The sequence below is a fragment of the Mauremys mutica genome, chromosome 3 (assembly GCF_020497125.1).
Source record: "Mauremys mutica isolate MM-2020 ecotype Southern chromosome 3, ASM2049712v1, whole genome shotgun sequence".
In the NCBI taxonomy this organism is placed as follows: domain Eukaryota; kingdom Metazoa; phylum Chordata; order Testudines; family Geoemydidae; genus Mauremys; species Mauremys mutica.
The window spans coordinates 140288096-140314885 of NC_059074.1; the positions used below are offsets into that span (position 1 = coordinate 140288096).

Consider the following 26790-nt stretch of genomic DNA (forward strand, 5'->3'; position numbering starts at 1 on the left):
ATTGGAATAACAACTGTGCAATTAACCATTTTTATTGATTGCATTCTGCTCCTGCTTGGCAAAGCTATGAGCTGCAACAGAGGCCCTGAAGCTGTTTCACCCTTAGAAAGATAGTGCCGCATCCATTTATACTCATTTCACATGTAGGTCAATAGCAGAACCCTAGGGATTAAAACTTAAATTGTATTTTTATAATGAATGTTATGAAAATTATGCAGAAAGTGATGGGTTAATCTCTTCCCCTCCATTCTCTAGAGAAAACAAGTGGATTCTTCCTGCCTCATATATTGATGTGGAGAAGTGCCCCATGGGTATATTCCATAGGTGAGTTGAAGGCAGATCTCTCTGCATTTGAATATTGAAAAGCTTGAAGGTGGTTATTTTTTTGATGTGCCACATTTCACCACTTCCAAAATTTGCTTAGTCGCAAAACACTGGACAATTTTTCCAGCAGTGGAGTTAAAGGAACAAATGTTAATCAAAATGTCAACATATTTGTGTGTTTTGTAGGTAACTGGGATGTGGGCAAGGCACCAATACTTCACACCCTTCCTCATGGGTGCAGGGATCTGCCTGTGCAAAGCAGCTTTAAAGATTGGAGCTTCAGTGCTTAGTTTACAGGCTATATTAATGAATTTTAACATAGTTTTAAAGTATTGAAAACACAAACCAGTATTTCTAATAGCAAGTTGCATAGTTTATTGTGCAGGGTAGTCAGGATAGTACCTAGGGATTATGATTCAAGAATGCACAGAAAACTTTATTTTGTAAATGTATTAGGGGACGTGGGAATCTAGCTGTAGTTGGCACTGCCCTACAGAACTTAAAATAAACCTGTGGCTAGCAGCCCCTGCTCCCTGCAGCTCAGCTACATTTGCACTTCGTGCTGGGACCACCCCACGGCCTCGCCTCTGGGCAGCGGCCGGGGCGGGGTTCGAACCCCAGCGGGGCCCCGCGCGCGCTGCGTGGCATGCTGGGAGCTGTAGTCTCCCCGCCGCGCTGCATGCCGGGACGTGGCCTCTAGGCTCGGCTGAGGCTGAGGGCGGGCTCGAGCGGCTCCATTTTGTCCCCGCTGGAGGGAGGCCCAGGCCGCGCGGGGGCGGATCCCCGCCCTGCCCCTGCCTAAGACGCCGGGGTGGGGCCCGAGCGGGAGGCGGTGCCGTAGCTGAGCCCCGCCCCGGCCGCAGCCCCGCGTCCCGGCTTCCCCCCTCTGCCTGCCGCGGGGCGAGCGTCTCTCCCGGGGGCGAGGCCCCGTCCCCCCGCGGCAGCGGCTCCATGGTGCCTGCAGCAACAGGCAGGACGCGGAGGAGGCGCCCCCCGGGGGTCCCGCCCGCCCAAGCTCCGGGCGCCCCGCGGCCGCCGGCCTGACAGGCCCCAGCGCGGGGCGCGGCGGGAGGATGGCGAACCAGCTGGTGATCCTCAACGTGTACGACATGGTGAGTGCGGGCCGGCCGGCGGCGCCGTGCCCCGGGCGGCGCCCCCAGCCCCGGGATCCCGCAGCTCGTGTCCCCGGGGCTCGGCTCCCAGCGAGCGCAGCGGGGCTGGAGCCGCGTTAGCCCGGCCGGGCGGAGGGTGCGTCCCCGCTAGCAGGGCGCTGGGGCCGCGCTGGTGTGTTGGGGGCTTAACTCTGTGCGGGGAAGGAGGGGCTCGCCGGGGCATCAACAGGTGGGAGAGTCGGGCGGAGGGCGATAGGCTTCGCTGTTGGCTGAATGCAGGAGCCTTAGGAGAGAGGACACCATCTGTTAGCAGTAACAAGGGCGACTTGTGGTCATATCTGATGTAAAACTTTGCCCTTCTAGTGATGTAGCGAAGAACATAGTATTAATTTGGGATTTAGACTCCTCTTGACTTACCAAAAGAACAAACGAGGGGAAATGATTAAAATGAAGAGGGAGGGGAAGAAACAAAAATGATCAAAGACAGAAATTGAAAAGTGGGAACGACTTCAGAACAAAGCAAACAAATCTGTACTCTATAATTATGTGGCTTTGAAACCTGATGAAATGATGAGACTCTGAGTCTAGTTCTGGATAGGGTGAGAGAGAACTTTTGACTAAATATCAGACGAGCTCCACATAATGAGGGACAGTGGAAGCGTTCTGAAGGCTTGTCCATACTACCACCCAGGGTCGATCTAAGATACGCAGCTTCAGCTACGTGAATAGTGTATCTTAAGTTGACATACTTAGATCTACTTACCGTGGTGTCTTCACTGCAGTAAGTCGACCACTGAGCACTCTCCCGTCAACTCCGCTTGCGCTCCTTGTTCTGGTGGAGTACTGGAGTCGACGGGAGAGCGCTCAGCGGTCGATTTATCACATCTATACGAGATCCTTGCTGGATTGATCGCTGCCTGTCAATCCAGTGGGTAGTGTAGATAAGCCCTTAGAGTGAAAGCTAAGCTTTCAGTTAGTTGAAAGCTTGCATCAAGTTTAAATTCCTTTATATAGGTCTCTAACCAGGAGAAAACCGCAGTTTTGTTGCTGCTGATCCACACACAGAATGTAGTCTTGATATTTGGGAAAACAACAAACATCTGAACTAACAACAGCATCTGAAGAATTGTTTTTTTACCCATGAAAGCTTATGCCCAAATAAATCTGTTAGTCTTTAAGGTGTCTCACTGTTTTTTGTGGATGCAGACTAATACGACTACCCCTCTGATACTTGATATTTATTTGTGGGCGCTCTTAATACGCTGGATGTTCTTGTTTTGTTTTACCCAGGAGAGTAAGCCTGTCTTTCTCAAATAAAGATTGGCCTGGTAAAGAGTCAGTTGCCACATCTTCTGAGGTATGCATTTGGGATCGTTGGACTAGATAAGGCTTAATGTTCTAACTTTTAGGGTGACTTAAACCTCTGAAGCTGTCTGACTTTGGTTTGTCCTTTTGCCCTGCATCTCTTTTGATTTCTTTATTAGAGCAGGGGTAGGTAACCTATGGCATGTGTGCCGAAGGCGGCACGCGAGCTGATTTTCAGTGGCACTCCCAGTGCCTGAGTCCTGGCCACTGGTCCGGGGAGCGCTCTGCATTTTATTTAATTTTAAATGAAGCTGCTTAAACATTTTAAAAACCTTATTTATTTTACATACAACAATAGTTTAGTTATATATTATAGACTTATAGAAAGAGACCTTCTAAGAACATTAAAATGTATTACTGGCACATGAAACCTTAAATCAGAGTGAATGAATGAAGACTTGGCACACCACTTCTGAAAGGTTGCTGACCCCTGATTTAGAGAGAGGATGATTATTCTGTGAGGTTTCTTCTCTCTTAAAAGAGGGATGCTGAATTGGTGAGCAGTTGGTTCTGGTTCTTGTAGACTCACCAGTTCTGAATTTCCTGGATTATTTGTGCCAAAATGTAGTAGTATTTTTAAATTCTTTTGTATATTTCCTTATTTTTCTTAGACTGCATGATGATGGAGCTACTGTACTTCACTAAGTAGCTATTCATTAAAAGTTTAACAATGTACTAAGAGAATAAATAAATTCACCTGTAAAGCTGTCTTTTCTAACTTAGGAGCAGTAAGTTGTTCCTTTACTCTGCTGTTTTTAAAAGCTAAATCGGGCATTCCTTTTCAATCTGCCATAATACGCAAGACTTTTTTTTTTTGCTATTTCTGAAGGATCAGAAGTGCATAATATTCTTTTAGTATCATACCCATTTATTTCTTTAGACCAGGAGTTCCCAAACTGTTTCATGGTGTGACCATAACTTAAGAGAGCATGATATATGAACCACTTCCATCCCCTTTGCAGCCCCATGGAGACAACTCTCCCCTTCCTTTTGGAATTCTGTAATTTCCATTTGACATCTACAGCAATTGCTAAATTGCTTAATGTTTTACTGGAAGGTACTCAAATGCTATGGAATCAAGTGGTATAAGAACCAGGAGACGTGGATAAAGAATATGAGAAAACAAAGTGTGTTTTATCTGGATTTAAGGCAGTTTCCAGCTAGACATGAGAACCAGCAGCAGCCAGCTTGCCACAGACCACAGCTTGAGAATCTCTGCATTATCTTGTAATCTTTTATAGTGGAATAGCAGGCGTGGTTAAATAAAACTAGCTAGAAAATATATTTTGGATAGGCTTTTCCCTAACACTAACTGCTGTACTGGTTTAAAGTGCACTTGTGGTTTGTTTGTTTGCTCTACGGATGAAGGGTCCTGTGACAGGGTGGGGACTCATCATCACCTGGCGCCTCCTGCTGGTGACTCCGGGAATTAGCTCTGTCCAGTGGAGCGCCCCCTCCTGGTGGTGTCCCGTCTGTCCTCTCGCCCTCTGTCGGCGTCTCTGGACCCACGTTGCTCCCTGCTCGGCGGCGTCCTCTTTGAGGCCACCGCCCTCCTGTAGTGCCCCTCAGTCCATCCGCACCCCCTTCCGGGGGTTGGTGATCAGCAGTCCTGCACCCCAGCCACCATGTCCAACCACACCCTTTGAGTCCAATCCCTCTTGTCAGGGATCTGGCATAGTATAATGACAGCTCCCTATGGCCAATGGCTGGGTGTACTGCAAGGGGGAAAGGGGAGGACCCAGGCCCGCCCTCTACTCTGGGTCCCGGCCCAGGGACCCTCTGGCAGCAGCCTCGCTGTCCTCCTTCTCTCCCCTCGTCTGTCTGCTTCCCTGGGCCGCTTACTGACACCACTTTATGTCCTAGCCCAGGGTAGTATAACTATTGTCCCAAGCATATACTTGTTACAGCTGTCTCCATCAGCAGCACTTCAGTAACACAGCCAGAGGTTAGAAGTCTATTACAGGAGTGGGTAGGTGAGGTTCTGTGGCCTGCAATGTGCAGGAGGTCAGAGTAGATGATCATAATGGTCCCTTCTGACCTTAGAATCTGAGTTTTCCTTCATTCATGGGGTGAGTTCTTCAGACTGGTGCTGTTCATCCCTCACAGTTCATTTCTATAATTAGGCACTGTCAGTTATCTGGTCAGAGCTTGGTTTCTCCTGTGGTTCCTGGCATAAAGCCCCTCATTCGTTTGTCACAAGTTGGTATTCCCATAGCATCGTTTGGGGGTGGGGGAGGCTGGATGTATGCCTCCCTCCTCAGTTTCTTCTCAAAGTGGGATGAGGCACATACACTTCATCGGTTATCCCATTTTCCTAATTCTCCTTTATACACTTGTTGCCCTCCTAGCTACCACAGAACCTTTTGGCCCAATAGTCCTTTCCTTGATAAAGGGACATCACACGGAAAATTACTTTCCTGCTATTTTTAAGCTAGTCTGATGTAAGTTGGAAAATGTTGCACTCTTACAGGTGCATACACATTCACTAAAACATTCATGAAATATACAGAATATTCTCAAACCAGTGCCAGCCCAATATGCCTTAGCATATTTAAGTATTAAGTATTTCAGTGACCAGTGTTCTCCATTGTGCAATACAGAATAGCAAACAATATTGTGGGTCCATTAATGGAATAAGTATCCAATCCTTAGGCCTAGTTGACTTTTACTGTAATCTTGTATTAGCATTTGCTGTGCAGGATGGACTGTTTGACTGGTACTTCCTGAATTAATTCTTGGACTATTACCAAAAGATACTGATACACAGAGGGGCAAATATACCTTTTAAAATTAGGTACTTCCTTGATTTAGCAGGTTGCAAGATACTATATCATAATATTTACCCATCCTTTGGATTAACTTGTTTGTTCCCCCCCCTCCCCCCCCGTCCACTTCAATTCCAACGTGATTTTAGTAGTTAACTCAAATCACTAGAGCTAGGCTTTGGAACATGTTTTCTGAAAGCTTGTAATTCCAGCTTTCAAATAGTATCAAGTATTAATCTCCAATTCTAGTGCTGCTAAATTCCATGTCAGTGAAGTGGAGGAAAAAGCAAGATAGTAATTGGAATGACAGGTAATTTTTAGGTCTGAATGTCAAACTTGCTAAGCCTAGGAACTTTTTATTGGACAAATACAAATGTTTTTTCCATTTACTGGTCCTGACCCAGTGATCAAAGATAATTTTATCCTTGCCTAGATAAAACCAAAGGCAGTGTAGCTTTTGTATGTGAGTGGAAACTGATTTTTGAAGTAATTTAGGTAGAGCACAATAAATAAGTACTGAGCTCACATCTGTGCTTTTAAAAAAACCTCCCTCCTCTTCTTCAAGTAGTGTCTCTGTAGGCGCTCCACCTTGCGCCTTTGATTGGATATTTTTGGTAGTGCCCGTTCAGCATGCTCATGTCCTGTATATCCTTATTCCCCTTATCGAGGCTAAATAGGGCTGTGTGGACGAATCGCCCTCAGTTCATACTTAGCAGCCTTCAGTCAGAGATGGAGTTTAATGTGTGCCTGTGTGCTCTTTATATGAATAATTAGTTCTTTATTTGTAGTAGGTTTAGTACCTTTTATAGTTATTGGAATGGTTGTCCCTGTTTCTTTTTAGGAAAAGAATTCTCTCTTGTGGTTTTTTTCCCCGGGTGTGTGTGTCTCCAAACAATTTTTTCTTCTGTCTAAGATGCTGGGCTCCCTGGAGTTTAAAAGATGCCTCTCTTGTTGAGACTCCATCCCTGTCAGTGACAGGCTTTCCTAGTGCAAATGTTGTTTGGGAAATCTTTCTGTAATGGGGCAGACTCACCACACCAGCGCACCTTCACTAGGGGTGTCTCACCCACTGTTACTCTCTTGGTCTCCACCGTCCTCACAGTCAGACCCACGTCACTCCCGGACCGCAGCATCCGTTTTTGGGCACTGCCCTCTGGCTGTGCCTGCTCTGCTGGCTTTCCACCCCCCTTTCTCTTCTCTCCCCCCCCCCCCTCCCCCAGTGGACCAGCAGCTTCTGGTTCTATCCCTTGCTTTAGTGGCTCACTGCAGTCCTCGGTCTAGCCCCTTCCTCCAAGGGCAAACTGCAATCTGGCTTAGCCACTCTCATCACTGGCGAGCTTTTTTTGGGGGGGGGGGGGGGAGAGGGCGGCGGCAGAAGTGTCCAAGCCTGCCTGCTATTCTGGGCCCTGACCCAGGGACCCTCTAGTGGCAGCCACTTACTACCCTCCTCCAACTCTCCTCTACTGCCTACCTCCCTGGGCCACTTCCCCGTAGCTCTAGCACCTTCTCTACCCCTTTGTGTCAGGGCTGTAGTCTGGCAGTCGTCGGCCTAGAGCTCTCCCAGCCTCCGCTGACCCTGCCCAGCACTGCTCTGTCTTAGGTGCTTCTCTAAGAGCCAGTTTTTCTTCCTTTCCCCTCCAGGGAGAGACTCAGCTCCTCTCTGCCCTGCAGCCTTCTTATAGGGCCCAGCCTGGCCCTGATTGGCAACTTTCAAGCCTCCACTTGATTTGGCTTCCAATAAGCCCTTTCAGGATTGGCTGGGGCTCTGCGCAGCCTCTTTGGCTTGCTCTAAACCCCTTCCACACCAGAGTGGGGAAGCTGCCCCACTGCACTCTCCTGTCCCCAGCAAGTGCAAGATCTGCACTTCTCTTAAGGGAAGACCCTATAAGGACAGTGAAATAAAGAACAGGCTCTTAATGAGGGAGCAAGCCTTAAGACCAACTTCGGACCTGGGTACAAAGACCCTCCTCTTCTGTCAGTGCCCCGTCAACATCATGGTTACCAAGACATTCACCGGTGAAGAAAGCATTGAGGTCCTGGTCTCCGATGCTCTCCATGAGAGGGGTACAGATAACCATGCCAGTGGTACCGAGGTTCCCACTCAAAGATTAAGGAGGGTGATAGGAGGAACTTTCTGTTCTGCTCCTCTTCAAAGAAGATTCAGTCACTGGAGACCTGCAGCCACAAGCAGTGTGCTAGTGAGGCTCCACATAGTTGAAGTCTTAGGCCTGGTCTACACTAAAAAGGGGGTTCGAATTAGGGTACGCAAATTCAGCTACGTGAATAGCATAGCTGAATTCGAAGTACCCTAATTCGAACTACTCACCCGTCCAGACACGGCGGGGTCGAACTCCGCGGCTCCAAGGTCGACTCCGCCACCGCCGTTTGCAGTGGTGGAGTACCGGAGTCGACCGCGGGGCTTCCGAAGTTCGAACTATCGCGTCTAGATCAGACGCGATAGTTCGAGAACTCTTTACTTCTGAGGTCTGGGACTCACTTTGGGTACATATGGGGTGGCTTTTTGAGTTCCAGAAATATCTGGACCTTTCTGGTTGTAAAAGCTACTCTTCAGCAACATTAAAGTTCAGGATAGCTAATTGCCAGGTGCTGATGTCAAAATAAGACTACCTGAATTATGAGAAGTTTAATGGTTTTATTGACCTTGTGCAACAGGAACACTAAGAACAGTTTAGCACCATAAGTGAAGGTCAATTCCTAGTAATGAGATGATCTTCCTGGCTTCAGTTGTCAGGTGTTCCATGTGGAGTACAATTGATCATGGAAGATTTACCTTTTGAGGGCCACAAGCTTTTCGCAGATGACTTTCTTCATACTGTAAGCATGGGCAGACTCACCTGGCGGCGCCTCCTGCTGGTTGTCCTTGGGAGTTAGCATCCAGCCTCCGGAGCACCCTCTTCAAGCTAGTGTCTCACCACCACTGCTGGCCCCCATGTCCCTTCCAGGACCCTGGTGCCCCTTTAACTGGGTGCTGCCCCCTGGCAGTACCTCCACAGTTCTGGGTCTGTACCTCCCAGGGGAACCCCTACCCACTATCCCCCCTTCGCCTTAGTCTTGGCTACTGCCCAGTCTCCATCTAGCCCCCATTCACTGGGGCAGACTGCAGTATAAGCCACTCATCACATGCAAAGGGGTTCAGACCTGCTGCCTCTGCCTACCCATGGGCTGCCCCATTGCAACCCTGCACCTGTTTGGCCTATAATCAGGCCTGCAGCCTGGGGCTTTCCAGGCCGTAGCTCCCAGCTCCCCTGGCTCTTCCCAATCTAGGTATCTTGCTTAGGTCCCTGCAGCCAGGCCCTTTTCCCTTTCCAAACAGAGGGAAACTTAGTGGGCTTCTGGCTCACAGCCTCTTATAGGGGCCAGCTGGGCCTGATTGGGGCATGGTCCCAGCTGAGCATACTTTCCCCAATCAGCCCAGGCTTCTTGCCCCAGCCACTGCCCTCTCCTGGGTTGTTTGACGCCTGCAAGGCAGGAGTGGGTAAGCACCCCGCTACATACCCTAGAGTCTTTTAGGGTAACACATAGATCTTTAGAGAAAATTTATCAGGTCAGAGTGCAAAGATCACATCCTGCTCAATTTCCTGCCTTCTGTAGACTGCTGGAACCACTGGCTCAGAGAGAGAGAGATTTTATTTTATAAAAAAAAAATAGTATGCAGCTACCTCAACTGTGTCATCCCAGCCATCAACATCCTCCACATGCCAATTCTGATACTCAAAGAGTCCACCCAATAACCAGTTTCTCAGCTGCATGATGCTACCCCTTCGTCCTCAATTTGAGCACCACCTCTCTCTATTCCATTGAGCATAGGAGGCTATAACATTGGACAAATGAGTATTGGAAGCTATTATCAGGTTGTATTATTCAGTTTACCTCCATCCTGCCCCTCCCCCACTTCCCCATCCCTCTTCAGGGACCCCCTCACAATCATTTGCTGGTGCAAGAGATCTCATTGCTCTTAAGTCTAGGAACCACAGAACCCTTCTGCTTCATCACAAAGGAAAAGGGCTCTATTCAGCACACTTTCTGATACCCAAGATAAACAAAAGGTTGGAGGCCAATTGAACAAGCATGTCAGACATCTGAACTTCAGGAAGGTATCCCTAGCAGCTGAAATGATTATATACTTGATCACAATCAAGCAGGTCCTATCCTTTAGCCCAGTGGTCCCCAACGCGGTGCCCGTGGGTGCCATGGCACCCGCCAGGGCATTTATATGCGCCTGCCTAGTGGCCAGCAGGGGAGAGAAGCTGTGGTCCCGTGCCTGCCGGGGACAGAGAACTCCGGGGCTGCGGGCGCCGGCATTCTCTGTACCTGGAAGGCGCAGGGCTGCGGCTTCTCTCCGGCTTCTCTGGGGCTGCAAGCACCAGTGTTCTCTATCCCCAGCAGGCGCGGGGCCGCGGCTTAAGCCGGAGAGAAGCCGCGGCCCTGTGCCTGCCAGGGACAGAACTCCGGGGCTGCTTGGGGCGGCAAAAAGCCAGGAGCTGGCCCTGGCCCGAGCCCTGCCGCTGGAGAGCCAGAGCATCATGCCCTGGAGCCAAGCCCGGGCTGCGGCAGCGAGAGGGGCTCCCGGAGTGTGTGAGGAGCCGGGTAGGGAGGGAAGCAGGGCCCGGGAGGGAGGAGGGGTCCTGCTGCCGCTCCGAGTCTCCCCAGAGCGGCGCGGCGTTTGCCCGCCTGAGTGGGCTGTGCAGGGCGCCGCTGGGCAGGGGGCGTGGATCCCGGCTCGCGCCCTGATGGGGTGAGTGGCTGGGCAGCCCGAGCTGCCAGGGAGCTGCCCTCTTCTGCCCCTGGACCCAGCCTGCCACACACCTCCCCTGCCTCAGCCCCACGCTGCTTGCCCCGGGCCCCCACAGCGCCAGGGGTGGGGAGAGGCAGAGCCCGGTTCCGAGCGGGGCAGCTGGGGATACTGCCCCGCTGGAGGACCTCTGTGGCTCGGGCACTGGGGGGGTCAGTGTCCGTCTTCTCAGCTCTGTCTGCACGGGGGTGGGGAAGCAGCTGTCAGTGCCTGCCCCTCTCAGCCCTTGCACCCCCCATCCTGCTCACAGCCTCTTCACTTGTACCTCCCTCCATTGCTCCTTCGCCGAACCCCTTCCCCTTGTACTCTCCCTTCACCCGCACCTCTCCCCTCATGCCCTCCCCCAGCCCTCTCCTCCCGCACCTCCCCCTGCACCTCTTCTCCCACAACCCTCCTGATATCCCCTCTCCTCCTCGAGTACATCACAGCCCGCTTCCCTGCCAGTGTAGAGCCCCCCAAGCACCCCCACAAACGCTCCTCTGCCTGAACCCTCTTTACTAGATCCCCATCCCTTTCTGGGTACAAGGTTTGAGGGTTAGTCCCTATGCCTTCCATGTGCATTTGGGTGCGTGTGGGGGAGGGCACTGATTGGGGGGGGGGAGAGCCCAGGGCTGGGGGTGTGGGGGGGGAGGCAGGCAAAACATTTTTTACTCAGGGTGGCAAAAAATCTAGAGCCGGCCCTACCCCGGCAGGCACAGGGCCTGCCTAGTGCCCAGCAGGGGAGAGAAGCTGGGGCCCCGCCCCTGCTGGGGACAGAACTCTGGGGCTGCGGGCGCTGGTGTTCTCTGTCCTTGCGGCTTCTCTCCAGTTTCTCTCTGGATTCATATATTATGTAATATTAAATAGGATGTTTTTCATATTATTTAATGTACAAATACAAAATAAGCCTTGAAAAATTGTTGGCGCCCGCCATGCTCTTCTGAAAACATGAATGTGCTACTGGCCACAAAAAGGTTGGGGACCACTGCTTTAGCCTGTCTTCTGCACCAAGGGTGTTCTCAACTCATAACAATTGTAGATGCGTACCTGTGTCATCTAGGAATGAGTCTGTTCTACCTTGACGATTGGCTCCGCAAAGGTTGGTCTCATCAGGAGGTGTGGTTAGCAGGTCAAACAACAACTTCAGTATTTCTCAGTGTAGATCTACAAATCTCAAGAAATCAGTCTTGACCCCCTACACTGCAAATACTCCTCATAGGAGTGTTTCTTGGTTCAATAATGGGCAGAGCTTAGCTCAGTCCTCAAGTTCCAGCAAGGACATGTCTTCAATTGCTGGGGCACATGGGGGGAGAGATAGCTCAGTGGTTTGAGCATTGGCCTGGTAAACCCAGGGTTGTGAGTTCAATCTTTGAGGGGGCCACTTAAGGATCTGAGGCAAAAATCAGTACTTAGTCCTGCTAGTGAAGGCAGGGGGCTGGACTCGATGACCTTTCAAGGTCCCTTCCAGTTCTAGGAGATTGGTATATCTCCAATTATTACACCAGGTTGCATCTTAAGTGGCTCAGGACTCTGTGTGTGTGTGTGTCACATAAAATCTGAACAAACAGGTGTTTATACCCAGCTGGGTCCTTCAGTCACTCATCTGGTGGAAAAATCCTTCTAAGGTTTGTGCAAGAGTTCCATTCAACCAGAATCCCACTACAGTCATGTTAACATCAGATGCTTCCCTCTTGGGATTGAGAGCACATTTAGGTCCTCACACAGTCCAAGGCAAACGTGCAAGCATTGCTCCTGTTGTAGCCATCAGTCTAATGGAGTTAAGACCGGTCAGAAATGCTTTCCTTCACTTTCTTCTCTTACTCAAAAACAAGTCCATCAAGATAATGACAGACAGCACAATTTGCATGCATTCTATCAGCCATCAGGGCAGAGTGTGGTGTGTTTTTTTGTGTGTGGGTTTTTTCCCCCCCTTAATCTGCACTGAAGCATTACAGCTTTGAAACTGGTGCATAGCCAACCAGATAGTCATCTCAGCTTCTTACTTCCTGGGTGTACAAAACATCATGGCAGATGATCTTAGCAAACATTTCTCTGTAAATTATGAATGGGAGTTGGACTCTCAAGTCCTCAACAAAATAATCCTAGCTTGGGGGTTTCCAGAAGTCAGCCTCTTTGCTATGGCAGCCAACATGAAGTGCAGGAAATTCTTTTCTAGAGGGGAATTCGATCCCCAATCTCTAAGAGATGCTTTCCTCATTACATGGACAAAGAGTCTCTTTTATGCACATCCTCCAACTCCTTTTAAAGATCCTCATCAAAATCAAGCAGGACCAAACCAATGTAATTTTGATTTGTATCTGGTTGGCCAAGACAAGTTTAGGTTCCTTACATCAAACTCGTCTATCACCCTCCGTGGTGGCTTCTGACTAATCTTTGACTGTCTCAGAATGCAGGTCAGATGCTGGGTCCCAGTCTGAATGTTCTGCAACTACAAGCATGTTTCCTCAATAGCTCTCAAGAATAGGGGAGGCCTTGTTCATCAGGAGTACAAAATGTTCATTTAAATAGCAGAAAGGAACCTACAAGATACACTTACCCCATCTCCACTTATGAAGGTTTCTCTAGTATAACTGGTGACATCTTTGATCTGTTCAATCATCTCTTTCTACAATCTTGGATTACCTGTTTGATATTGAAGATGTTAGGCCTTTTTGTGAGTTCCATCAAGGTTCATTTAGTGGCAAAAACATCTCTGCTCATGCTAGTAGAAAGTTTCTCAATATTTGCTTCATCTGATCAGTGAGATTCAGAAGGCCTTTCAGGAATCTTTCTGCAGATCAGAGCCCCTACCCCACATTGTTAAGTAGAAGGTTGAGATCCCAATCTCATGAAACAGCCCTTTTAAACCACTAGCTACGTACTCGGTGCTACATCTGTCTATGAGAAAGACCTTTTTGGTGACCATTACTTCTGCCCAAAGGGTTGGGGAGATGAGGGCTCAAGGGCAGACTTTCCATTTACTGTGTTCTCCACGGAGATGATGTCATGGCCCCATCCAGAATTTTTACCTAAGCTTGCTTCTCAGTTTCTCATAAACCTGTTTTTCTTTTCTAAGACAAAACAGTCTAAACAGAAGTCTGCTTTCCCTATAATGGATGTTAAGGGAGCTTTAGCCTTTTACTTGAACAGGGCAAAGCTATTCAGGAAGACCCCCTAGATTATGTGTCTGTTGCAAGACTGCAGTATGGTGCTCAGTGCATATATTTTTTTCTACCAATTATGCTTTGGTTCATGCTGCAAGATGAGATACTGCAGTAAGCAACACACTTCTTGTTCTGTGGTGGACTTTTTTTTTTTCCTCCCTGATGCTCCCACCTCCATAAGGGGTTGCTACTAGCAAGTCACCAACAAGGATGCTACTTGAAGGAGAGGTTATTTGCCTTGTGCAGTAACTGGAGTTCTTCAAGGTCTGTGTCCATGTGAGTGCTCCACTATCCTCTCCTTTAGTTTTCTCTACATGGTTTTGTGGTAGAGAAGGAACCAAGGGCAGTCACCCCTATATAACCTCTGTATGGGGCACAAGGATATGTAGGGCACATGTGCAGGTTGAATGGGTACTGCTGCCAAAAATCTCCAATCAAAGGCGCAAGGTATATGCACTCCTGAAGTGGAGCACCTGCAGGGGGGACGCATCTTGAACTCCAGTTACTGCATGTGGAGAGTAACCTCCCTTTAAAAAAAAAAAAAAAAAGGCTATCTAAAGGCCCAAGTACATAAGACTAAATGTTATAGATATCTGTTACTCCTGGGGGAATTCTGCACATGTACAGAATTTATGTCCCACGCAGATTTCTTTGCTTCCCTGCAGAAAAATGACTTTCTGATGGGGAAGCAAAGGGAAGCCATGAGTGGTCATGTGACCCTTCCCAGCAGTCTGTTTCGGGTGCCCAGAGCAGCCGTCAGACGTAAATCACTGTGGGGCAGGGGGCAGGACTGGGGAAGACCTGGCTGGTGGCTCCTACCCTGTGCCAGGCTTAGCTGCTAGTCCTGGCTGGGCTGGGGAGGATGGGACTTCCTCCTCCCCTGCACGGCATCTGCGGCTGGGTCAGACCCACCCCCAGAGATCTCCCTCAACTGCAGGAAATTCTGCAAACTCTTCCCCCTGCTTCCTGCACTCATCACTCCTCAGCTGCAGCGAGAGCGGTCCCTCTACAGGGAGCTGCTCCCCCATTCGCACAAGCCCCATGCATCCAGACCCCCTCATACTCAAACCCTTCCACCGAGCTCCCTCTCCCCACTTATAACCCCTCCCCCCGATGAGCTCCACTCCCCGTGCACCTGGACCACCCTCACAAGCCACCCGGATCCCCACCCCACTGAGCCCCTCGCTCCCGGCATCTGGACCACCACTGAGTCCCCACACCCAGCCCCCCACACACACCTGGACCACCCCAATGAGCCATCCGGCCGCCCCCCCGCTGAGCTATATCCTCCCCATACCAGACCCCTGCCACTGAGCCCCAACCACCTTCTCCTGAACCCCCCCCGCAGAGTCCCATTACTGTTGCACCCAGAACCCCCCCAACAAGCCCCTGTGCATCTAGTTTTCCCCCTGCCCCATACCCGGATCCCCCACTGAGCCGCCCACACCTGGTGCACCTGGCATGGAGGGGCAGGGTCCTGGGGTGTCTGGGGCAGTCACAGTCCTTGCCCTGTGTCAGGGTTGGGTGCAGCCTCACCGCCATGTCCCGGGGGGAGCAGCCAGAGGCCTGTGTTCCCCAATGCCATGCTGGAGCCTCCACATTTATTTGACAAATAAAATTCAGAATTTTAAAATTCTGCACACAGTTTTCTAAATTTTTTGGCACAGAATGCCCTCTGGAGTAATCTTAACCTTTTCTGCAGTTGTAATGAAAATGTAAAGTTTTGGGAGTCTTTTGCGTATTGTTTGTGTCCAAAGTAACATTCTCTCTTTCTCTGCCAGTTAAGACTTAAATGAGTAAATTTACAGTTCTAGTATTGATGGAAACTTTTTAGAAAGTAGCTACAGAAATGTAACTATAGCATTGTTTTGTGATGTAATGTCTATAATTTTTCCCTTATCCCAATGGCAACTTCAACTAATGTGCATCTAGTAAAAGAATTCTTTAATAGAGCTGGTGGTACAAAAATATTGACTTTTAACTTAGGTGTTTTAGAATACAATATTCCTTTTTTACAACAATTATATTTTTACTGTGACCAAATACACTTCACTGAATGTGAAAATGAATCAGGCTCATAATGGAGGTGAGGAATTATATATATTGGATTGTTTTGGGATTTTAGAACTTACAAGGACACTCTGACCAGTCTTTGTCCATTTTTCACCCCATATTTTAGGTACTTTGAAAGGATTGTATACAAATTATTTAACACAGGCTGCCAACAGCCTTACAGTATTTTGCAATCCCCCACATCTCATTTACTCTTCTTTGTGGGAGTTAAAAGGAATCTTGTTCAGGCAGAAAATGTGACCAAGCTTTCAATGGCAGGTACAGATAAGTAGTAATTATGCATAATTACTATTTCTGGGGAAAACTAATTCTATCTTACTGGAAGTATATAATGGAAATATAAGAATTTCAGTAAGACTGGAGGTAGAGTAATCGAATTACCAATGTGCTTTATGCAGTTTTTGTAAAACTGCTCACAATTGTGCAATTATGATTGCTCAATAATTGTTATTCAAAACACTCCACCTATAGTACCTTAAACTTTATAAATACGTTAAGTCTGCACAATTGAATAGGATGTCTGTCAGGCATCTAGGATGCGGCCATAACGAGGTCATACTGCCTACCTGTTTTGCAGAGGGTGGTGTTGAAGCCTTGCAATCTGATCCTATTTTTGTCTGCTGCTGTCTTGTACTAGAATATGGATGAAAGTCGTTCTGTGTGATGATTTTCGTTATGTCTGCAATTTAAACCACAGTTTACAGTTGCATCGCAAAAAAATAACTGTAAAGTCACCCTCTTGAACACTAGAGCTGCTTGTTTGATCATATCGGTTTTATTTTGCTACGGTTTTTCATTAGTTTTTACTCCTGTTACCCATGTAGAGCACGGCTATGAGAGAATGAGATGAATTCTGTTTTGGCCTGGACATTACCAGAAATGTTAACTGAACTGAGTTTGCAAAATCTTCTTTTGCTATTGATACTTGGACCTGCTTGACTCAGATCTCATAGCAAATTTTACAGGGTTGACCATTTAAAAAAAATTACTTGTACACAAATATGGTTGCTTACTGCTGTGGCTTTTGGGGAGTGCAACATTTCAGCTTACTTGTGGCCAGAAGTGCTGTTTATGTTAATTTTATCTTGCCCTGAGCCCAAAAAAAGTGCAGATATCATTATAAATAACAATTGAGACCAGTTTGTCTTGACTGTAGAAACCAGCACAATCCTACTTTTTGCTTTTCCTTAACAAGAAATCGAAAATCATGACCATGCTAATACATGCCAATTTGTATAAAAACTTTACCTGCTTCTAGCACATTCCATCTGAGAGGTTTAATCTATGTGCAACACAGTGGCAAGAGAAACAATTTAGATCTTGAGATTTTGATTGCTCACAAATGTCATTTTTAGAGTAGAACTTAATGGAATTAGTCAAATCCATGGCTGTGAATTTTAATAGTGTGTTCTGTAGTTGACTTTCCAAAGAATGATTACATAGTTTCACTGAACGTTCAGCTCTTGTGCTTTGATATTCAGGACAGATAATTCAGATCAATTTTGTGCCCAAATATAAATTATTTGTACTGGAAACTCATTTGAACTTTTTTCTTTTTTAGTATTGGATGAACGAATACACTTCCTCCCTTGGAATTGGAGTATTCCATTCAGGAATAGAGGTTTATGGCAGAGGTATGTACCTTCAGGAAACTTTAAATTTACTCTTTGTTCTAGATAAACACTTTATCTATACCCCAAACCATCTTTCATGTATGCCACCAATGGGGCAGAAGTATTGTCTGGTTCCCATATCTTGTTTCATATTTTTGTTCTCTCCCTGCAACAAACCTCGAACACCAGTCGTCTGGCTATCCATTCACATGCTTCCATGTAGCTGTGCAACTGTTAAAAATAAGCATATCTGAGCAAACTAGTTATAGTGGTATTTAATTTGGGTTTAGGACTCTTAATTGTGATTAATGTTAATACAGTCCTATCATGTATTTCCTTCCAGAATAAGATGATAATTCTTCAGTGTAATAGGCCATGAATAGATTAGGCCAATAGATTGTATTTTTAAAAGTGTTAACTTATATGGTTTTTTAAACAGGACTCTCATCTCTTGTAGACAAAGCACTTCTTTAAAAATGTCATCTGATCATGGTTAACCATAAGATAAGGATCAGAGGGGTAGCCGTGTTAGTCTGGATCTGTAAAAGCAGCAAAGAATCCTATGGCACCTTATAGACTAACAGACGTTTTGGAGCATGAGCTTTTGTGGGTGAATACCCACTTCGTCGGATGCAAGTTGCATCCGACGAAGTGGGTATTCACCCACGAAAGCTCATGCTCCAAAACGTCTGTTAGTCTATAAGGTGCCATAGGATTCTTTGCTGCTTTCATAAGATAAGGGTGTGTTGTGAGTTTGGGGGAGAGGAGGGGAGCATGAGGTAAAGAGCGTAATGTAAAGTCTCTTGTGTTGTGTGTACTGTGTAGCATTTTCTTTATTCTGCAGAGACAGAAGGAAGTTTCTTGTGAAAGATAATGGAGTTTCACTTAGTGTGCTATGTGATCTATTCCTTTTAACTCTGGTGTTTATGCCAGCAGATGTGAAACACAGACTTTAGATCTGTGTACTTTATCTTTCTTTTCTTCTAGCTTAAAGAAAAGGAAATTTAATGTAGTAATATTAAAGTAAAGAATTTAAATCCATAAATCAAGAGATTCACACACCAGCCTTGGTACAGTAATGCTAACTGTAATCTGAGCTACACATCTGATTATTTTATTTATTTATTTGTGCGGGCTGTATTAAATTTGCTGAATTCTCTTTCAGAATTTGCTTATGGTGGTCATCCTTATCCTTTTTCTGGAATATTTGAAATTTCCCCGGGAAATGCTGCTGAACTAGGAGAAACATTTAAATTTAAGTAAGGAAGGTATTTTATTTTAGTCAAAAGTGTGAAGACTAAAACTTTGCTTTATTGCATTAATTCCTGAGCTTTTGTCACAGTCTAATCTGATCACCCAGGGCAGATAGAATTTCTCTGCAAGTGGGTCATGAAAGGATGTTGTGAGGAGTTGCGAGGCATTGAAAATGTTGTTGTTACACTCTTAAGCAAAGAATCTCCTACTTGTGCACCCCTATTGTTCAAGATTAAGTATTCTTTCATCCTCTCAAAATACCCATTGTATAAACTTATTGTTGTTAAATATTGTACTTATGTAGTAAATATAAGATGGCAACACCTTATTCAAAGGGAAAGGATTTCATGACAACTGTCGTTTGTAGTTTCTTCATCACTCACCTTTTAAATCAAGTTTGAATGCTTTTCTAAAAGATATGCTCTATGACTTATGCTCTGACTTATTTTGGGGAAGTTATATGGCCTGTGTTAACAGGAGGTCAGACGAGATGATCAGTGGTCCTTTCTGGCCTTGGAATCTGAAACGTTGAGAGGCTTCCTACCTCTCATCTCTATTCCCACAGTACTGTTAATGTTTCCTTGACACTACCTCCAGCAGCTGGCTCTCATCTACTGCTCACCTGCTATGTGCTAGCTGCCTTTTAAAAGATCTGGGAAACAGAAATTGTATCCTCTCCAAAAAAAAAAAAAAAAAAAAAGAGCCAATTCTCAAAGATGATAGTTCTGCTTAGCTTAATGAGAGGACTTCTGTTGGAGAAGGGGAGACCTTCTGTATGGAGGACGTTAAGAGTGGGGCATGGGAGGAAGAAAGTAAAAGGGAATAGAAAGGTAACCACACACAATTTGGTTGTACTACCACATCACCCACAGAGCAGTGGGAGAATAGTAGTTTGTCTTGTGTCTTAAGTTTGGAAGCATTGTCACCCTATTATCTCTTCTTGTTTTTAGAGAAGCTGTAGTTCTAGGCAGTACTGACTTCATGGAAGATGACATAGAAAAAATTGTAGAAGAGCTTGGAAAAGAATTTAAAGGAAATGCCTATCACTTAATGCACAAAAACTGTAATCATTTTTCTTCAGCTTTATCAGAGGTAAACAAATATGGGCTTTATACCTTTCTGCAAAACTGCTTTCTGAATGGTTGGACAGCATCAGTATTTTCTTCCTGTCATGTAGATTGTGCATGCCTTTGTTTGCCATTTTATTTTTCTAACATTTTTAGGTAAATATCTCCCTTATTTCAGGCATAATGATTATGCTTATGTCCAAAATCCAAGACTTTAGTGCCAACAGAGCTCAGTAAATTAACTTTATTTGAATGCTACCAATGTTCTTCTCTCATTATGAAAACAAGATCCAGTCACTGCCCCCAAAGAAACTACATTCCCAAGTCAGATACAACTTTTAGATAATGTTTTCACCCCTCATGGGTGTTGGTATAAGTTTGAAATGGCTTAGGAGTCTTGAGATCATTGCTGAAAATAGGATGGATGACTCTTAAGTGAATTGCAACAGCAAATCCTCAAACATGCAACTGTTGCATTTGAAAATACATCAAGCTTATCAGAAATGTGGTGATGTGTGTTTCATATTAGAAATGAAATAACAAAGTATTTGAAGTTCCACAAAATCACCTTAAATCTAATACTGTCTCCTCAGCCGCTTATAGGTCAGAAAATCCACTTTTATCCTCTATGAACCAGATCCTCCCCTCTCCCTAAACAGGTGCTATGTGAGTATAAATCCACTTACTTCAGTGGAGATACTCCTGATTTTCACTGAACAGAGATAAAGGATCAGAGTTAACACTGTTCATGGAATCTTACCTCAGAATTACTTGTTTCAATCCCTTAGTTTTCTGTGCTACGTCCTACTGAGGCTTGCATTTCAATGCTTAATTATTTTACTGCTGATCAAAGCACCCCAAAAAGAGGAATAGTTTCCTATATAAACCCTCATGGAATTTATTACTTTTTTTAAAAGGAAACTTAATAAAATCTACAGTAAAAGTGTTCCAGTTACAAAATGCAACTGGGAAGTGTCAAATGTCAGTTATGAGTGTACATGCAGTCTTAACTATGTCTGCTTGTGCATGTATGGAGTACAATCCTGGCCTCCGTGAAGTCAATAGGTGTTTTGCCATTGACTTCAGTGGGACGAGGATTTCATCCATAGTCTTCAATTACATGATCACAAAATTTGTGCTGTACCCTGTACAGTGTACAGTTAATAAGACAGAGGTATGTAATGAAAAGCAGGACTAATTAATTAAGACTAATGCTGTTCAGTTTTAATGATGAAAATCAAGGTAGAACTCCTGATAGCAATTAACTTATTCCAAATTTGCACTGGAGTAAGTGAAACCAAAATTGGACAGTGTGGTGTCACTGAGACAGCGCTCCTCCCATTATATAGTGAGGATAAAAATTTAGTATAGTTAACTTTATATTAAAAATGCTTATTTTTACTGAACCTTCATAAGGAAAATAACATCTGATAGTATGCTGTGCAGATCTTGTCTTCTGTTTGATAAACTTAAACATTGCACATATGAATAATTTACTGGGCAGCATTTAGCTTATTCACTGAATGAGACAATGGTCCTGTATGATCATGTCACTGAAAACCATCATAATGAATATATGCAGCTGGGCAGAGTTAAGGTTAAGTATACAAATATAGCTTTGATGTTATCTTTCTCTTGAGAGCTTTCTTTTGTGACTTTCATTGGTGGCTTTAATTTCTTTTAGTTTTATAGAAAAATCTATATGAACAGTGAGCTTTTTCTTAATCTTCTGCCTTACTTCTGAGGAATTCTCTACAGATATAAAACTTATACTAAACTCTGATATCATTCCAGTGCTTTTTGTATGAGATTTCTGAAAAGATTGGGTATTTTTGCCAGATTAGACAGATTAATGCTTCTCATTTAAGAGCTGACTTTTGAAGTGACATGGGCGTCTACAGCATCCACAGGAATGTTCTTCTTGATCTTTCTACCAAGACCACTTCCTTGGGAGGGTGGGGGGTGTGTGTGTGTGTGTGTGTGTGTGTGTGTGTGTGTGAGACTGACTCATTGACGTTTTTGATATAAGCCTTTAGGATGCCGTAGTTGGGACTTGGAGTTCATTTTTCTATACAGCGATCTGTCTACTTTAGTCTGTTAGTGATCTAACTATAAGGCAAACACTAATCCCCTCTTTCTTTTTAGATTCTATGTGGGAAAGAGATTCCACGTTGGGTGAATCGCCTCGCCTATTTCAGCTCTTGTATACCGTTTCTCCAGAGCTGCCTACCGAAGGAATGGCTTACTCCTGCAGCCCTTCAATCTAGTGTCAGCCAGGAACTACAGGATGAGCTGGAGGAAGCAGAGGATGCTGCAGCAGCTTCCCTGTCAAACTCTGCATCGGGATCTAGAACTGGGCGCCACACCAAACTATAAATCTCTCTCCAAAGTAATAAATAGTTCTAAACACTTCAGTTTAATATCTCCAGCAATTGGCTTCATTACTCAAAATTAAAGAGCTGACTTTTGAACAATTCTTTTGTATGAAAAATGGCTCTCTCCACCCCCAAGACCAGTTATTTCAGCTCAGGATTATAAATGTAGTGAAAAGAATCACTGGGCGAAAGGGGAAGATATTTGTGTGAAGCCACTCTTTTCACTTTCACCTGTTCTGTGAACTTGGATTTATATAACAGATCTTGTATAAAACTGAACTGAAGTTATTTGTTTACAGTATTGTGTACTGCTGTTTACAAGTCCTGTAGGACTCCTGCCACCATGAAAGAAGAGAAACTCTGAGCTCAGTTTATTCCTTGTGCAACTCAAAAGGGCAGTGGAGTCACACCAGTGATAAATTTTGCCCAGTTACTTCATGAATTAGGCAGGCAAACTTCCTCCACTTCTGACAGTTGCCAGAGATCTATAGAGCAGAAATGGCTAAGTACTGTATATGTGAACAGGGTACTGTACACTTAGAGTGGTTGATATAAGAGGGTAGTTTCTAGGATGTGGGGAGATTGGTTTAGTGTGTAACAAACTGTTACTAGAAGTATGACCTCCACATTAACTAAAGTGTGGAGTTTTGCACATATGAGGGGAGAGTTTATATGTAATTACAATCCGCATTGTGTTTACACATCTGATCCATAGCATCATATTTCAATCATATAGTAATTACATTTCTTATTTTTAAAAGTTGTCCCATATTCCTCCTCATTTTAAATTCTGCTAGGGTAGAGATGTAGAATCATTTTGAGTATCACCAGTTCAAACTGTCACACATCGGTTCACACTGGTTTATTTAATTTAAAATGTGGAACAATAGGATTAAGAACATTAGTATTTGAATTGGTTTGTATGCTTCATGTAACATTGGGCAGTGTAATACATAGCATGCGGATGGGATGGGAATGGCCATACTTCCCCCTACTCATGATTGCTTCATTTGAGTTCTGTAACCATTCCTAACTCATGAAAACAAAATATGAATTATTCCCTGCTAGATTCTCATATGTCCATACACAAGTGATAGGGAGAAGCTGATTTTATTCATTAGCTCCATCTGTGGCATTAACTTTCTGGTCATATGCATAGAAGATAAGAAACTTGAAGATTACATACACCTACATATATACACACAGCGGAGCTCCACTAATCTGCATGTGTTATTACTCACGTCTCAAATTGGCAGATTTAATACTTAATTATTTTAGAAAATGACAGACTCTTGCTGGTAGCTCATGGATTATAATTAAAGCTAAATTATAATTAGTGATCGGAATACATTATGGAATGCCTTATTCTTTTTATTGTTCACTTACTGCATTTTGAAAGTTAATTAGAAACTTGCAGTGGTTTCCCCCAGTCATTAGTACAAATCAGTGAGGTTCTACATTGTATATAGAAATACAGTAGCAAAAGATGGGAGTGAGACTTTGTTTTTTATTAGATTTTGCTGCCTTAAGGAACTTTCAGTGAAGAGCAAAAAAAAACCCCAAAACTGAACACCATTTATAAACGGATTGGTTCACACCGAGATCTGCATTCTAAACAACTTTTATGGTTCTTCCTCCCCTCCCCCAGGTGTCACTAGATTTGCTAAATGTAACTGTTATGTTAGAGTAAGGACTTGTTTCAATAAGCTAAACGAAAATGCTGACTTGGTTTTTGTTAATAGCTGAACCTGCAGTTGCGGGGACAGAACCATACTTTTAGGTTACAAATATAAACCTTAGGCAAGTAGTACCACTTAACCTTTCAAAAGTGCAGATTAGGCTACATCATTCTATTTATAACTTCCAGGAGAACCCAGTCCAGTTCCTGTTGATGGCAGTGGAATTGCTGCTACTGGCTTCAGCAGCAGTTAGATTGGGCCCTATGGAAAAAGTTTGCAAACTTTAATTTATATTGGCTTCCTGTTGGAGGTAATTGTGTGTTAATACCATCAAAAGAGAGGTCAGATAAAAGAGCTTGTAAAAAATTGTGATTTTTTCAGAACTGAACCATCTATAGAAATCACATAAGCTATTTCTAGAGAAAACATGAGGTACCATAATCTCATTTAAAAGTAGGTTTTTGTTACATATTTTTCTCTCTCTCGCTCTCTCTCTCTCAGTAACAAGTCGTTGTTCGAGGCGACTGACAAATCTACTGTGACAGCAATTTCCTTTGGTGACTAGTCAGAGTATGATTATTTAGACTTCAGAAGACATAAAAGTTGACTTTCCATGTTGATTTATTATCATGTTTAATTCTGAATTGAGGTCAGTCTTACTTTCTCTAGTGAAAGTGAATAGGGTGGTCTCTAGTCAATTAAGGATAATTGAAGTAAATAAAGCACTACATACAGCTAAGACAGTAGGAAATTGGTGGTTTCTGCCTCAAATCTAGAGCTGAGGTGGTAATGTGCTATCTCTTGGCAAGGCAGGTTCTTGTTTTCAGCTCAGGGTTGAGGCCATTGGTTGGTTTTGTTTTGTTTTTTCAGATCTAGCATGTATTATAGGTTTTTTCTGTTTTTTGAAAGAAATACAACTGGTTTTCATTGCTACCTAAATTTTATGTACCAACATCAGATTTTTAGGCTTCTAATACACCCAGAGCGCTGCCACAAATCTCTATACTTTCATAAAGTGACAACTGCAGCATCTACAATGCAAGAAACAAAGTACAGATACACAGCACAGTTTTTATTGAAGTAAAACTTAATATTTTTTATAAAGCAGACTGGTTGGAAAGTTTGTTACAAAAATATGCTCGTTATTGGTAGTTGTACAGATGAAGATACCGTCGTATGTTTGACTGTTTATTTCAAGCCATCCATTCACTTGTTAAATCCTGTGGGGGAAAAAAATTGACATCTGAACCCTGAAGTCTATTCCGTATTGCATCTTAAAGTGATGGTCATGTGCTCTAAACTCAGTCTCCACTTAATGCCTAAAAAACCACCCTGCCTATGGTTGCTCTCATTTGTTAGCAATAGTGCAAGTTACCTTTCACCAGCATTACTGTCAAGCAGGGAATTACACTTTTAGTCAACTAATGATCACACTGTGTACTAGGAATAGAACACTCCAAAAGGCTGTGAGAATGCTGGACACCTGGAGTCTTTCCATCATAAAACGGGTAGAAAAATAATTCATCGTATCAGGGTTCTAAGCTGTTTACTTTCTGTTTTTTGTTTTTTTTTAATTTTCTGTAAGATAGTATTTTTGATACATGCTGTATCTTTAATTACAAAAAATCACTTTTATTTAAGATGCCATTTTTGTTCAGTGAGCCAAAAATATCCAATGTACTGTCAGTGCACAACAATAACTTCAAAATTATTTGATAAAAATGCAGTTGGTTTTCTTTAAAACTTGCAGTGCAACTCTAATCACAGTTGATATGTGAAAAATTTCACTCTTGGAAGGTGGTTACAAGTTGTTGAATCTTCAGATTTTTGTAAACTTGAATTCAAGTTTACTGTAATTCATAGTATTTGTATAAAATATTCAGAGATTTGACTTTTGTTACCTTGACATGTCAAGAAGCTGTCTATCATGTTAAACTTAGTCTTCAGTTTATTAAAAATACTTTTATAAAAATTACTGTTTATAGTATTCTTACCATTTTCCAAATATTTTTGGTTGATATTTTGTCTTATCAGTACTGCTGTATTAGCTCATCACTTTCTGACAACTTGCAGGAGAAGAGTATGTTACTCAATGGGTAAGAAACACATCTGATTTTTTTAGTTATATGGGCCCTGATATTCTAGACTACTTATGATTTAGTACAGTGGGTGCGTTTAAAGTTCATTCCAGTTGAAGCGATTACCAGTTCAGACAGTGTTCCTCACTGGATAGAAAATAACTTCTGAAGCTGTAATATATCAAACTGAAATGAACTTAAATGTTGCTTCTATGCAACCACAAGTAGGCAAGTTTATTTTTTTTAAAGCTGCTATAATATTACTGTGATATCTATAGGATTTCCTGCAAGAAAAGAAAATACAGCAAATACCACAATAAAGCCAGTAGTGACTGTGGAAATTTTCTGTAATATTTTTGAGTCGTATGTGTGCAGTCTTGCCCATTGAGGGGATAAGATTTGGCTGTCAGTGGGAAACTGCTCCCGCCTGGAGTATGATCAAGGGGGTTAGACCAAGAGAAGATAGCTTGAACAGTGGGGTTCACTACAGCTTGGCTAACTAGAATGGTCTGTGCTTTAACCTTCAGTTGTCTATGCCAGTGGTCCCGAAACTTTTCATGGTAGTGCCCTCCCTTACCCTGTCTGCGTGCCCCCTCCCCCCCCAGGAGTGGAGGTGGAGCTACAGCTGGGGGCAGACTGTGGGCTGGAGCTGGGAAAGTTGCTGAGGGTTGGGGCCAGTGGCTGGGGGTCAGAGGCAGAACCAGAGTGGGACTAGGTTGCATGGTCACATTTTATTTCAAAAATGATCAAGCATGGCATAGGTTAGGGGTTGCTACAGGAGTGGATGGGTGAGATTCTGTGGCCTACATTGTGCAGGAGGTCAGACTAGATGATCATAATGTTCCCTTCTGACCTTAAAGTCTATGAGGTGATGCTCCCTCCCTGCTTCCCGTGGGGGCTGGCCCAGGCTTTTCTGTGCCCCCTGATGTTTCTCTGTGCCCCTCTACGGGGACATGGACCACAGGTCTGTGCTAACCGAAGGACTTCCTATACTGTGTTCCAGTTGACTAATAAACCCAACTGTTTTGACGACACTGAGTGTCACTGCAATTGCTTTGTGAAGTGCATTAATCCCTGGAGAGTGTACAAGTCTATCTCAGCTGGACTCTCTGAACAGAGCTCACAATGA

General features: G+C 44.3%; 1 protein-coding gene across 2 annotated transcripts; it reads left to right on the top strand.

Moving 5' to 3' along the window:
• The first annotated feature begins 277 nt into the window (after positions 1–277).
• On the top strand, positions 278–25083 carry DESI2 (desumoylating isopeptidase 2). Of its 2 annotated transcripts, none has more exons than XM_045010089.1 (5): positions 278–324; positions 17157–17229; positions 18374–18467; positions 19413–19554; positions 21675–25083. In XM_045010089.1, the coding sequence occupies exons 2-5, from the start codon at positions 17163–17165 to the stop codon at positions 21903–21905; spliced, it is 534 nt and encodes a 177-aa protein (XP_044866024.1). In that variant the 5' UTR covers positions 278–324; positions 17157–17162; the 3' UTR covers positions 21906–25083. The 2 variants fall into 2 exon arrangements, with proteins under 2 accessions (XP_044866024.1, XP_044866023.1); XM_045010088.1 differs by lacking the exon at positions 278–324 and adding an exon at positions 1169–1436.
• Positions 25084–26790: the final 1707 nt, after the last annotated feature.